General features: G+C 41.6%; 1 protein-coding gene across 3 annotated transcripts in view; it reads left to right on the top strand.

Annotated features, from left to right (window-relative positions):
- The window catches only part of specc1 (sperm antigen with calponin homology and coiled-coil domains 1), a 79,287-nt gene that overhangs the window by 41,491 nt on the left and 23,158 nt on the right, over positions 1-14,638 (top strand). For all 3 annotated transcript variants that reach the window (XM_029447759.1, XM_029447760.1, XM_029447761.1), the window contains 7 exons: positions 2,682-4,243; positions 6,229-6,436; positions 6,980-7,053; positions 8,234-8,409; positions 12,913-13,076; positions 14,288-14,391; positions 14,497-14,572. In XM_029447759.1, the coding sequence (XP_029303619.1) occupies positions 2,682-4,243; positions 6,229-6,436; positions 6,980-7,053; positions 8,234-8,409; positions 12,913-13,076; positions 14,288-14,391; positions 14,497-14,572 (2,364 nt within the window). The remainder of the gene's footprint in view (positions 1-2,681; positions 4,244-6,228; positions 6,437-6,979; positions 7,054-8,233; positions 8,410-12,912; positions 13,077-14,287; positions 14,392-14,496; positions 14,573-14,638) is intronic.

Here is a 14,638-nt window from a genome sequence, read left to right as displayed (position 1 = left end):
AACTCTTTGTCTCCTGGCAGAGCCATGCAATTCGCTGGCTCGCTGTCTGGCAAAGTGGGCACTTGATGATGTGATAATTGAAATAATAAATATTCTGCAGCCGCTGTGTTGGTCTTGGAAGCAGTTTAATAACTGGGGTGGTATTTTGGTATCTACTAGAGACACACTGATACACTGTCAGCGGTGGCAAAAATATCAGCTTCATAAAGCAATATTTTCTTTGGTCTAATATTGTTCTAACATTTGGTCAACTGTGGAATCGACGTTTTTATGATCTTTCTTTCTGGATATAAGTCTCCCAAACTATATGACGCTGTATTTTAGTGGCTGTTTCTTCCTTTTTAGGATCCTGCTGTCTGTGCTGACTCCTGGCATCTAGACTGGTGTCATTTCTGTGTGCACATGAAGCAGCTGTGGTGATGTCATGGTTAAGAGGTGGGCGATCTAAAGATGAGCGAGTTCATGTGTTCCATCTGGGTTTTATTCACTAAAGCAAGAGCAAGAGGAAAACAGAATATGAAGGAACAGCAAATGAAAGTCTGTTCTACAGTCTTACTCCTGGCATAACTCATCCTCATGGGAATGGACTGATCTTAATCACAACGGACTCTCTCTCTCCCTCTCTCTCCCTCTCTCTCTCTCTCCTCTCTCTCCCTCTCTCTCTCTCTCTCTCCATCTCTCGCTCTCTCTCTCTCTCTCTCTCTCGCTCTCTCTCTCTCTCTCTCTCTCTCTCTCTCTCTCTCTCTCTCTCTCTCTCTCTCTCTCTCTCTCTCTCTCTCTCTCTCTCTCACACACAGACCTATTGTCCCTCTTTATTGCCACCTATAATGAGCCCTGTCACGATGATACCTCCTGTAGTGCATACATAGCGCTGATTTTGTGTTAACATCTTCCATGTGACATAATTCCAAAGTGCGTGCTGTCCTCATTCTGTCAGTCTTCATCCCCTGTGAAGTGCACAGAAAAGTGACTAGATTATTTAATGGTACACTGGATTTATTTGTCAAGTGCAGCTCTGTCCAGGAGCAAATTCATCTAACTGATTGGGTTGAAGTGCTGCATGTGTAAATGTGACAGCATAACTTCAATCCAAACAGGTTGGAGTATTTTTTAAAAGAGTTGTATTCTAACCGAGAGCCTAATCTCACTGACATTCAGAACTGAAAGAGCGTCATTCTCTTCATTTTCATAGCACCTGAACTTTGTTCGTTTTCTTAACACTTGTAGGTTATCATTCGCAGTCCAGCTCACTTTTTCAACCACAGCTGCACACTCTGCGAATGTTAAACGGCTTTGTACCACAGAAATTGTGCCAGTGCTGGCAGCTCCTGCCACAGTTGCTAGTTTATTCAATAAGGGGATAGTCTGTGCAAAGTGCCTATCAATGGCAGAGTACTTAAAGAACCCACAGGGGTATAGGATTTCCATTCCAAACTAGGCCATTTGTTTGTGGATTTTGTGTGTGTGTGTATGTTGTAAATGCGTGTTGCTCAGGGTGATGTGCTGTCTATCTCAGCTCACAGGCTGTCTGTCTAGTCTCTGCTATGTGGGTTTGATGATGATGTATGCATGTGAGAGACACAGGGCTGTCTTTGTCTGTGCACTGCTTAAGCTGCTTTGTGCCTGAGTGCTCCACGTGCACAGGGACCTTTGTCATCCTTTGGAACAAGCAACCCCTTGTGTCTGCATTGCTGTTTGCTGATGATCGGAAAATAAACAATAAAACGTTTTCAGGCACACCCTGCTCACGCCGGGCATCAGTAAATACTCTTCATATTTGAGAGAGGTCTGGAAAAGGCTCGCACCAGCGACCACGTTGATGCCTTTTGAAATGCCACAGTTAAGCTCTGCTGTGGAGATGAATGACCACAGACAGCAACAGACGGACAGTGCCAGGCAGATGCTCTGTTGTCCGAACAGAGAACAATATATGAATAGGGTACAGTGACCAGCAACATTAAACTGCTGAATAATACAAGCATCTGAATGTGACACACTGTGTCCATTCAATTAGTGTCATTACATGATGTTAACAAATCCATGGTCGCAGCATGTTTGTACGCTGATTCCATTAACCTTCCCTTTTCAGTGTCAAGCGTGCTATATGGTTATTCTACAGAGACAAGTTTAGTCTTTGAGACTTAAACATTTCCTGACTGTTAACTGTGTTGTAACACCACATTTGCATTCCAAGAGAATCTTTCTGTTAATATTCAAAATGCATTTTTCTCTCTAAAGTGTGTATCTGATGTGACAATTCACATCGACTGTGCTAAACACAATTAACACATATTCTGTTATAAACATACTTATAATGTGTTATCTGTTTATAGCACTGTATAATCAGAGTTATAAGCACTTATAAATATTCATAATGCTTTATAACAATATATATATTATGATCTTTTCATAATTATGTTCACTGTTATCATGCATTTTAACGGGATTATAAATTACTATAAGTGTTCTTTGTTTGCTTTAAGTAAAGTAAAAAAAATCTTTAAATCTAAAATGTCAGCGAATGACCAGCAACTATGAAGTATTATGATGCTTAACCTTATAAGTTATTAAAAAATGCTTTATAATGTGTTATGATATGTGTTATTAGTCAGACAGCTCTGTCTATGATAAATGCTGATTTGACCACGTAGGTACTTAAACATTGTTTCAATATGTTGCAGGTGCACAAGCAGCCAAGAAGTCTGGTATCCCAGCTCCTAGAGAAATCCCTTCTTCCATAACAAGAGACCGCATCTCTCTGAGGGACCAGCTTAGGAGCTCTACCACTAAGAGGATGGTTTCTAGTGCCAGCACTTCCAGCCTCTCCACCCTGGCAAAGCAGACACGTAGTACAACCAAGTCCCGTGGAGATGCGGAGGGCCAGGAAAGGAGCCTTCTGGAGTGCCAGGTGAAGGAGCTGCTGGCTGAGGCCAAGGCCAAAGACTTAGAGATCAGCAATCTCAGGATGGAGTTGCAGTGCTGCAAAGGTAAAGCCTCCACTGGTTCCTCTTCAAACTCGCCCAACTCTGTCTCATGGCAAAAGCCTGCTGCAGATCAAGAGCAGGGACAGGTGGCAGAGGCCCTTGTGCTGGTTGGGGAGCTGAGGGAGAAGAACGGGAAGTTTCAGAGAGAGCTGGCAGCTCTTAGGGAGGAGAACCAGACACTGAAGGAAAAGCTGCTTTGCTTGGAGGCCTCGCCTCTCTCGAGTACAAACACAAGCACCTTGTCCAAGCCTTTGGTGAATGGCCTGCCCTCAAACTCCAAATCCTCAACTTCGCAAGAGGACAGTCTCCCTTCTACTACCAGCCCTCTCAAAACCTCCATCTCCTCCAGTTTTGACATCACCAAGGACTCACCATCACCCGACTCCTCAGAGTTTGAAAAGATCCCATCACGTTCAGAATCGGTGAGCAGCGGCGTCAGTGGGGATGCCGTTGTAGTGTTAACCAATGCAGGACGGCAGGATGTGTCAGTGCAAAACCTTACAGACCAGATTCACAAGATGGAGGAGAGCCACCACAGTACAGCTGAGGAGCTGCAGGCAACTCTGCAGGAGCTGGCCGACCAGCAGCAAGTGGTGCAGGAGCTGACGGCTGAGAATGAGCGCCTGGCCGAGGAGAAGCGCCTCCTGCAGACCTCACTTCAACAGCAGAGAGAGCGCCTGGAGGTGCTAGTTCAGAAGAATGAGGTGCTCGCTGGCCGACTTCAGGAACAAGTCCAAGCTCAGGCCCAGAGGGAGGAGGAGCTGGGCAGCCAAAGGCCTCGGCTGGCTGAACTTGAGCAGAGGTATGCAGAGCTGGTTGAGAGCTCATGCTTTGAACGGGAGAAGCTGGTGGACATCCAGCAGCAGCTGACGGGCAGCCTGCGAGCTCTGGAGGAGGAGCACCAGGAGGCCCAGGGCCAGGTGCGCTGTCTCAAAGAGGAGATGGACAGGCTGCAGGCCCAGCTGGACAGAGAGCTGGAGGCCGGAGGTCAGGCAGCACAGGCCGCAGAGGAGCAGAGGGCGGCAGCAGAATGTCTCAGACTGGAAAACAGTAGGCTGAAAGCGCAGGTGGACATTGAGAGGCAAAAGGTGGGTGAGCTGAAGGCTATGCAGAGTGCCAGTGACAGCACTGAGGTGCAGAACTTGCTGAAAACTGCCCATGCTGAGAGAGACAGGCTGGAGGTGGAGCTGACGGAGCTGAGGCAGGAGCTGCTACAGGCCCAGGCCGACACTGAGCATGTGCGAGCCACAATGTGCAAGGTAGGAAGGGTACACGGTTACTCAATTTATTGGGATTTTCAGTTTATGACTTATTACACCTTTTTTTTTGTATGCGTACAGGGTTCCAGCGGAGGCTTAAAAAGTAATTTAATTTGTTCAGTTAGTATTCAAATGTCTTAAAATTAATCTTTTAAAAGTTTCAAAATGCTAAGGCAATGTAAGTAGGATTTGATTAAAACATTGTCAACGTGGTTGCTTCCATTGTGGTGTGTGTACAAACCAACACTTGAAGTATTTGTGTTTCACTGTTCAAAGGTTTTGTTATGTTAGTGAGAGCTCATTGTCTCGCTCATTCTAGAATTTCCTAAAGAATCTCTCCATCCACATTTACTGTAAAATATGAAAAAGCTTATTGATTTTTGTTAAACATGTAATTTTCAGTAATAGTTTTTAAAGAGATTAAAATGCTACATTATGTGTTTATTAATAGCTGTATCATTAGTATAGCAAGTGCTTATGATTAACAAAATTAGAGTCAAAAGGGCAACCAGAACATTTTTTATTATTCTTGGCCCAGTCACCACTTAATGAATTTGAACATGAGGACACGCATTTGGTTCCAACATGAAAATTAAACAGGCTTTACAGCTTGTATTAGAGCCTTTTCTTCCCCATCACAGCACATCATGTTCACTTAAATAGTTTTCATATGCTTCTTAGTAGTCACTTTGGTTTTCCCCTTCAACATCACAGACATGGTGGTTGTTGACTCCAAATTCAAGCGTGTCACCATCATCTTAGTGATGTAGTCATCATTGGACTGTGACCGGGGTGCCAACAGTAGGGTGGTCCACTAGTGTGTGTGTGTGTGTGTGTGTGTGTGTGTGTGTGTGTGTGTGTGTGTGTGTGTGTGTGTGTGTGTGACCCTCTGAGTCACGCTCCTGTTTTCTGCCACATGGGTGTGAGGGTCACTTCACTCACGAACATCCTAATCCATTAGAACCACATGGTGTCCTGCATAACTGCATCACTTACTTATTTTTAGTGTACTGTGCTCACAGAGCTCTGCTTTACAGCGTCATTTCTCAGGATGACAGTAACCATCATGGTACACTGACTTCAGCTTCAGTGTAATTCAATAGTGTGCAATGCAATGAGCATATTGATGCAGTCAGATCTAATCCAGACTGAACTTTTGTTTCCATGAGTCACAGTCACCTTACATGTCACTATTTACACAGTGGCCAAACAGTCATTGTCAGACATAGTTGAGCTCTTGTGTAAACAGCATTGCACGGAACTCCAGCATAACTGCTAAGACCATTTATTACCATTCACAACCCATTTGAAAATCTGCATTTACCCTTATTTCTGTACAACCTTTGTCGTAGTTCAAAACCAGAGCTTTAATTAAAAAAGCGACAGGTGTGGAAGCTAGGGTGAGAAAAATCTATTGTCTGAGCACCAACTATTCAATATGTACTAATGTGCAGTTGTCACATTAAAAAGGATGCAATGCATTAGAAGGATAGTTTGGATGTTTTGAAGGGAGGTTGTATGAGGTACTCATCCATAGTCAGTGCATCAGGAGATGACAGTTGGCACATCCCCAGTTTGGAGAAACAGGCAGCTGCTGTGGACAGGGACAGCAGCAAAACTTATTTTAGTCACATAAAGAAAGGCCCACCAAAAAAACTCAATACCAATTTAAGTGTACGCTATTTTTAGAATATTTTCACCGCTTTACCTTGCCGTCAGAAAGGTTTTTGTTTTTTTTGTGAGAATCTTTTTATGTAATCTTTTGTAAACCATCAAGATCAAATGGAGCACTGCGTAACAGGGATTTCTAGAAGATATCATAAATGAGCCTTTATTGAGCCTTAAGTGCTCTTAAGGTGACCTGAGTGCCTCCATCTAATTAGCACAGTGACAGTCAGCAATTACTTCCACATGAAACACTGCCACTTTGTTTTGACCCATTTCTGTACTAAACCCATCATAATCTCACAAATGCACACACACAGATGGAGGCCAAATGCCAGCAGGTTCAGGAGCGGGCTGAGAGGAGGGAGCAGGAGCTCTGCGGCCGGGTGACTTCCCTGGAGGAAGCCGGGATCCATGCTGAGAACCAGGTGAAGGAGCTGAAGGAGACCATCTTTGAACTGGAGGACCAGGTGGAGCAGCAGAGGGCTGTCAACTGCCACACCAACCAAGCCGTCCTGGACATGGAGAGTACGTTCTTTTCCCTGGCTGTTCTATGAACCTGCAGTCTTAAATGTAATATACAGAAATGAGTCAGTCAGTGGGTTCTAATATTTAGTCTGTCCTCATTTATATAAAGGAGGTTCACGAAATATTAGAAACACATCCAAAACTACCGTAAAGTTGAACCGATAGTTCTTTAAACTGAACATCAATACCTTCATGAAGGTAGGATATATTTCAGGGCTGTGTTATTAGACTGCATTAGTTTGAGCCTCGTGTACCTCAGTACTAACCTAAAGAAGTGGCAACTGAGTGAGTTATAGATCGTATATGTTATATGTTACACTGTGTTTCGAACAAACTGTTATGAATCATGGAAGATGAAATACAGTAGGTCTGATACTAAAGTTATTGCAGTGATGAGGAACATCTCTAGAAATATCTAACACTATCCAGAAGTAACCGTGACCTGTATAAGAGCCTCTAAGCTGTAGATCGGCTGCGATTCTGCCTTGAGTTTACAGTAGGCTAGACCTGTGGTTCTCAAAAACTTTGAATTTGTCATTGCAGATCTTGTCAAAAAGCTGGAGGAGCAGAAAGGTGAAGCAGATCGACACCTGAAAGTCTTGAGTAGACAGCTGAAGGTATGTAAACCCTTAAAGCTCCTTTTATAACACCTGTGGTGCCATGAGTATTATCATTTATTTATGTTATCAGAAAAATAAAGCTATTAGGACATCACAGACACAAGACAAAACCAACAAAAATGGTTCAGGTTGTCTAAAGATAATATAGACAAGAGTTTAAAAAGTTTAAATTAGGGATGTCCTGGTGACTCACTCGCTGTTTTGGCCATGTACCATGTAATTGTAACACCAGAGATCAAATCTTTGTCAGACGGCTGTAACGTACAATCTCCCCTTCTCTCTTTCTACCTTCAGCCTTGTAATAAAAGCAAAATTAGAGCAGCATGAGATATTAAATGTGCTGCTTCTGGCAGGGTTCCTGAGTTCCTGAATTTTTGCCAAAATTGGAGTCATCTCTCCACCAAGTATTATTCCAGTAGCATCCAGGTGGGCTGTTCAGACAGGCAGCTATGTATTTCTTTGGCATTCTTTCATGAACATCACCTCTGTTTTGTGTTTGTTAGAACTTTAGAGCAGGCATTATCAAGTGCACCAGATACCGCTTTCCTTCTATTTCCTTCTGTCAGCTGTGACAGTGAAAACATATTTATTTAGTACAGTGTCTCAGTGATCTTTGGAGCCTCCTCTGCTTTCTGCCACGTATCTGCCTGCCTGAGTGTTTATTGATGAACACCCAGTAAGAACACACTCTTACTAGATGCTTAAAAAAAACCTTGGAAAATGTTTAAATGTAGCTTAAAAGACATACAACACTACAAGGTACTCATCTTTGCCTTTACAACATTGAATATAGGCCTACATATACTCAGTGCCAAGGGATCTCTCCTGTTCTCTATTTTGCCTTCTTCAAACCAAACAGCAGCTGTGGTTCTGCCTCCCTTTTTGAAGTATTTTTCTTATTTTTTTCGTGTCCTTAGGAGTTTTAACACATCTTTCTGAGTTGTTCCTGATATTTGGTTTAGGATATGTTTTAACAAGAAGAGCAGACAGTGTCGTTAACAACTCTTGGATTGTGATAAGGGAAACTAAAGTAGTCTATGTATCATTTGTTTAGGTTTAATTTAACTAAATGTAACCAAAGGGTCTGAAAACAGTTTCTGTGTCTGTATGAATTTGAATGAATGTTTCTTTACTTGATATAAACCTGTGCAGTTTATATCCATGTTTGTGTTTTTAGGATGAAAAAGAAGAGTGGCGTCGGTTCCAGGCGGACCTCCAGACGGCAGTGGTGGTGGCCAACGACATCAAGGTTGAGGCTCAGCAGGAGCTGCGGACACTCAGGAGGCAGCTGCAGGAGGAGCAGGATCGCAGTGCGAAGCTCTCCACGGACCTTGAAGCCCTGCAGGGTGTCAGGTACCATCTCCATCATACTCCTTTTTTTCTTCAGTTCCTTCCCCTCCACCAATCTTCCCCTGCCCCAGCTCCCCTTGTTTAGCATCGCTGCAGTACCTTTCTCTCTCAACATATTGTGGATATGAGATACCTGCCAGAGTCTTGCCATATCCCCATCCACTGTTTTATACATGTGATACAAACAGTGTGTATTATAATTGTATGAATATCTTGCTCAAAGCTGCAGTTGGTAACTTTATTAAAAATAAATCACTATAGTCACTATATCCTGACACTAGTGCATGAGACAGATCATCTGTGAAAAAAGTCCTCTGCCTCCCCTCCAGTGCTCCTAATGGCGTTTGCAAGATCAACCAATCACCGCTCGTGAACTTTGATCAAACTGTGAAACGAGGCAGCGCTGATCAAATAACAATCACGATTCTGTGACTGCATTGCTCATTTCTCATCTCAAATGTTTCCAGAAACATGTTTTAGTTTACGGTTTAGCTGTAAACTGAGAAAGGTTTGTGACCCGGCCTCCATGTTGAAAACAAGGCAAGCCAAGATTAAGCACCTTCCACAAGCAAACTTTCTCAGTTCAGAACGAAACCGTACACTGAAATATGTTACTGGAAACATTGGAGATGAGAAATGGGCAATGCAGTCACAGAATCGTGATTGTTATTTGACCAGCGCTGCCTCATTTCACAGTTTGATGAAAGGTTTGCGGTGTTCGACACTGTGTTAGAGACTCCTCGGCTCTGATTTGTTATTTTCCTTCTGCGCAGTAGAATTTTGCAAATGTCATTAGGAGCTCTGGGGGGAGGCCGAGGAACATGAAGATTATCTGTCTCATGCACGATGTCAGCAAATAGTGACAGCTTCAGCAAATGTGACAAAAAGTTATTATTATTGAAGTTACCAACTTTAGCTTTAAGAGGTTTCCAAAATTCCTATCTGTTTTTAAAGCAGGATACAAATGTTGTATTTAGTGTAGACATTATTTAGTTCATGCCTTGGTGTTTCACAAGATTAAATCCTTGGAGTTTCAGACTTTAGGTTCCTGGGATTTGGCAGACTCTGTTGGTAAATTAGGTCTCCATGCAGTATTTCCCTCTGTGTATTCTACTTCTTTAAGCTGCTGCCTTCTGTCTCCCTCTTCCACACTGAGCATTGCCCTATAGTAACATTCAAACCCCACACTCTTCAATAAACAACAGTATATTTATTAGAAATGATTATTATATGAGAAGGCAGACGTGGTGGCAGATCTGCTCGACACACAGACGCTGCCTTACAATTCAACACAGAACAGAAACCAGTGTAACTGTCAATACTTCACGACAATGTATCATGCTATTTAGGATTTCATGTAGTGGTGTTGCACTGTGGCCATGCAGTAATGTGATTGATGTACTTATAGAGAGCGTTGCATCGGTTTGTGTGTGGTTATACTGTATATATAAGTGTTTTTGAGCGTGCAAATGCCATGGTACTTTTGACAGTGTTGTCCTCTTTCATTATCATGCCAGGTCAAATACTTTCTGTGGCAAAATCTGCTTAGATTTGCTCCTGTCTAGCGCTCTATTTCTGTGTGACTAGTCATGGTATAGTCCTTAAAACAAATGATCTCGAAACGATTCAACTTGACACGTATACGTACTATATCACAAACCTCATGAGAGCAGTTTTAGTATATAAGAAATAGTAATATTTGGTTTAAAACCAAATATGTCTCGTTTAAATTTCATGCAGTCCTTGTGAATTTACTACATTACATTACTGGTTTTAGACCATGGCTAAATCAGCACGCTTTCCCCGAGATTAGCTGTTACGCTGCGTCCGCTCCCCACCTCCAGCAGCTCCCTGTGATGACCCTGTCAAAGATGTCCCTCTGAAAAGCCTCCCTATGTAACGTCCAGGTGAGTTCCCTGCCCTGTCAGCCCTCTCTCAGCCAGCCTGCCTCTCCCTACCCTGTGTGCTGCTGCTGCTCACTGACCTTCCTGTCTGTGTTTGGCTTCGTGTTGCTGCTTCAGCCTGTCTGACTCTGTCTGTCTTTCTGTATGCTGGCTGACTTCCGGACTATCTTACCTTTTTGGTTTGCTCTGCCTGGTTCTTTAAACCTACAGTTCAAGTAGATGTATCTGGTGCCACCTGCTGTTCTTTGAATGAATAACCCTCCTACGTTTTTGGTGAGATAGCAGGATGGTCTGCACGGCATGACTGGATTAAACTCCTGCTCTGCATCATGTGCTTCAGATACATTTGCATAGTATCTTCATCACCGGGTGATTTAGTAACACTAGTCATTATAAGTGACCTTATTAATCCAATGAGGTATGCATGGAACATAGTTTTAAAAATCAGGAGGTGACCAGAGGTCTGCTTTTCACAATAACAACGTTAAGAAGAAATGTAAGATCTTGTAAGTTTTTCTGCACATGTACATGTTTAAAATAGTCTCCATAAAGTAGTTCATCTTCCTTCTTCTTTTTCTTTTCAGATTAGGCACTGGAGCCACTTTTGATACCAAGACGGCAGTAGAAGGGCACTAGAGAAGTGCCCCCACCATGTGAAGACAGTGTTATTGTTACACCCATTCCCATTCTGTGTCATTCAAAATGTCATGTGGTAAAGCAGTCTCATTCGAAGCCACAGAGACCAGTGTAGATGCAGTACACAAATACTCCCGACACAGAGTCCGACTTCTATTTCTCTACATGTCTTTTGCAACCTTTTAAATAATAATTCTGTATTTTTCTTTCTCAATGAATGTATTCTTTCTTTCTAAATTTCTTGACCTGTGTTAAAGAAACGCCATATGTTCGAAAGACTCTCCTTTTCATACTGTGCAAAGCTGATTTGTGCCTTTAAAAAAAGTTGAGATGGTAATATACTGTTACATATAACACCATGAAAGTGGGATGAAGTAGGAAAAAGACATGATAAAGATTTCAGTGGCAAAGCTAAGATTCACAGCATTCTGCCTGAACAAAGTCAGACTTGTAACATCACAAAGTCCCAATTTCAAGGCCAGAGCAATGCAGCGCAATTGAGTCCAGATGATTTTATTTTTAAAGAAACCCGAGGTGGCTCATAGTTTTTGCATTTGCTTGTTTTACTATTTCTGTATCAGTTAAATACCTTTCACTTTGACCTCTGTCTACTTACTTTAAAACGTGACATTTATGATCTGTTGAAAAAAAGATTTACGTTTGGTCTTTGGTCCTGTAATGAAACTGAATGCAGTGTCATATTTAACCATTAGATGGCACTATGGAACACACCATTCCTATACATAGGTGACATCAATGTGGACATACTGGTATCATCTGCTCTGTTACTGTTTGTATGTGTAATTTTGATGATTGCTATGCTCCTTTTATGTCTACAGAGTATTATTTTATTCTGCCAGATTAAATAACCAGGTTGATTTTTATGTCAGCCATGCTCTCGGATCCAGAACACTGCCAAAATTAGACTTTAGGACTGCCACAAACACAAACAGCTGTACCTCAGAGTCACTTTTTACTCTCCTCAAACATACCAAAAGGTTGATGATCCTTTTTAACGCAAAGACTAAGAATACTGTGCTGCAGGTTCCAAAGGGGATTATTTGTCCCTTAACGCACCACCGTCAGATGATGAGTTGAACTCATTTTCTGCCATTTCACTTTACAACAACACATTTTGTGATGTCACCACTTTGAAAGATACGTCACTAATTACACGGTTGATTTATTTCATCTTCGAGCCTAACCCTTACACAGCGTAGTATAATGGCATATTGCAAGATCTCAGGTTTGACATAAAGCCCAGGTTATATCAGAGATATTCAATTTGTGCATTTTTAATAACGGCCATGTTGTTCTTCCAGATGATAAGATACTGGTGCTTAAAATGTCAACATTTGGATATGCTCAAAAATACAATCTAGGAAAAAGAAGAAGATGGTAACTGTGTAATATGTCATTGTCTGTGTGTAGTAAAGCCATTTTATGAACAATACAGTGAACGTGCTGTTAATTTATTCTGAAAAGAACGACAATACATAAAAGTGCATTGTATGTCTGTTTGACTGTTGTTCATTAGGCAAATGAATAAATGAAATGATACCTGTCCTAACTGTGGTTGTGCATCTCTTTTAGTCGAGGTGAGTCGAGTACAATGCTTAAGACACACAGTCACTCATCACTAATAAACACAGTCCAAATCCCTCACGCTGTGTCCTGTAGTCCAATGTTCACCAGAGGCAATGAGTAGAAAGTGTCTTGAAGATTGGACTGCTCACATTTTGTGTTCCAAATGTAAATCTGCAGCTGATCATTGTTGACACTTCAAACCTTAAACTATGAGCACATGATCTTATCAACACACTGAGCAAACTCCCTGTTTTAAAACATTGGTTCTAATCAGCAGGTAATCCCATAAGATAAATAGCATGTGTGGGGTTTCTCCTCTGCCCAGGTGTATGCATTGTATATGTCTCTACACAGCAACCCTGTTCATTGTGTCTGTTAGGTCCCAAGGTGACGAAGTGAGGCTGTCCGACTCCGATATCAACCGTCACTGGTGCGGCATCTCCATGATCCCGACCACACCCTCCGACGCCAGCGGAGATGCCGACTCAGAGCCCGGAGCGACTGTCAAATCCCTCATTAAGTCCTTTGATACTGTTGGACAGAGTGAGCACCGAGCACCTCAACACACACACACACACACACACACACACACACACACACACACACACACACACACACACACAGGGAATCCCAACACAGCAGTGTAACTATAGAGGAGAACAGCTGTGGATTTATGTCATTTCTCTGCAGCGAAGTCATGTGCAGTTGTGCAGGACAGTGTGGGCTGACCTCTATGACAGTGTCCAACACAAACTGAACATTAAAAGCATCATAAAGGAAGACTTTATGGCAGAACATGTGGATTGGATTGCATTAGGCTGTATAGGTGTACCTGATAAGAGTCCACACTGTATATTCAAAGAATATAAGTACAATAAACAAGAATGAATGCCAGCTGTAGATACTGGACATATTTTGATATTTGATACTACAAACAGATTTCAGTATTAATAACATGTTTAAGGCTTAACTATTGTTTTCCAAGGACTAATGCCACACTGTTAAAATACTCAGAAGTAAAAATCCCCCCTTGAAAATGTTACTTAAATAAGTTTGTAAGTTTAATCAGGAAAATGTACTCAATGCAGAAAAATATCCCCTGTGACTGTTAAACTATTATATATTTTTTATCATTAGATTATTATAACTCGTCCATTAATGTCAAATTATAATATATTTAGGCTATATAAAATATTGTAGACTGCAGATTACATTCTCTATTATTCGATCACAAGTTTGATTTATAAAAGTTGAGAAATGTCGTCACAAACACTCCCAGCTTAAATTGACACCTTCTCAATGTTTGTGTTGTCCAACCAACAGCACGAATCTAAAACATTATTACTAATACATAAAGATTATTGGGAGGGAAAAGTAGCAGATCTTCACATTTGTGAAGGTGGAACCATGAAATGTTCTCACTTGAAAAATGACTTTAACCTTTTAAATAGTTTCCAATTAATCTTCTGTCAATCGACTAATTGATTTATCAATTCAGCTTTACTTGTATTAACTGTTGAGTAGTTTCATTTATTTAACAAATTCATATTTCATAACCTTACCATGTGTTTTGTATTTAAAGCTGATATTTGGAGATATGGAGTTAAAAGTACAATGTTTACAATATTTCCCTCTGAGATGTAAAAGTACAATGTGGCATGAAAAGAAAAGACTCTAGAAAAGTACAAGTACCATAAATAAAAAGAGTAAATGTTTGGTGCAATAGTAAATGGTTGTATTATCTGCTCCCTCAGACGGACCCGGCTGCCTCACAGTTCAAATGCATTCCGCCCCAAGAAGCCTGCTGAGTGGGATCCCTGTACGCACTGCACCTGCTGCTGCTGTCTCCCCTATCCAGGTATACCAAGATACTTTTAAAATAAATGTAAAAGAATACTTCCTATTAGTGGTTCACTGTCTCAGACTCTGACATGATGAGATGTTCTGTTTAATGTTCTTTTAGAGGCACACATGCATAAAGCCGCTATCAAAGACGTTGGAAAAAAGAATCAACCATGGAGACTTCTCTCTTCATCACGGTATGTAACACAGATGTGGGTTTAGCTGGAAGTCAGGGTGTTTATTTACATGGTTATCCATATTTT

Source organism: Cottoperca gobio, chromosome 14, assembly GCF_900634415.1.
Source record: "Cottoperca gobio chromosome 14, fCotGob3.1, whole genome shotgun sequence".
NCBI classification, from domain to species: domain Eukaryota; kingdom Metazoa; phylum Chordata; class Actinopteri; order Perciformes; family Bovichtidae; genus Cottoperca; species Cottoperca gobio.
Note: the sequence above shows the minus strand (reverse complement) of the source record. Positions and strands in the feature narration are given on the sequence as shown.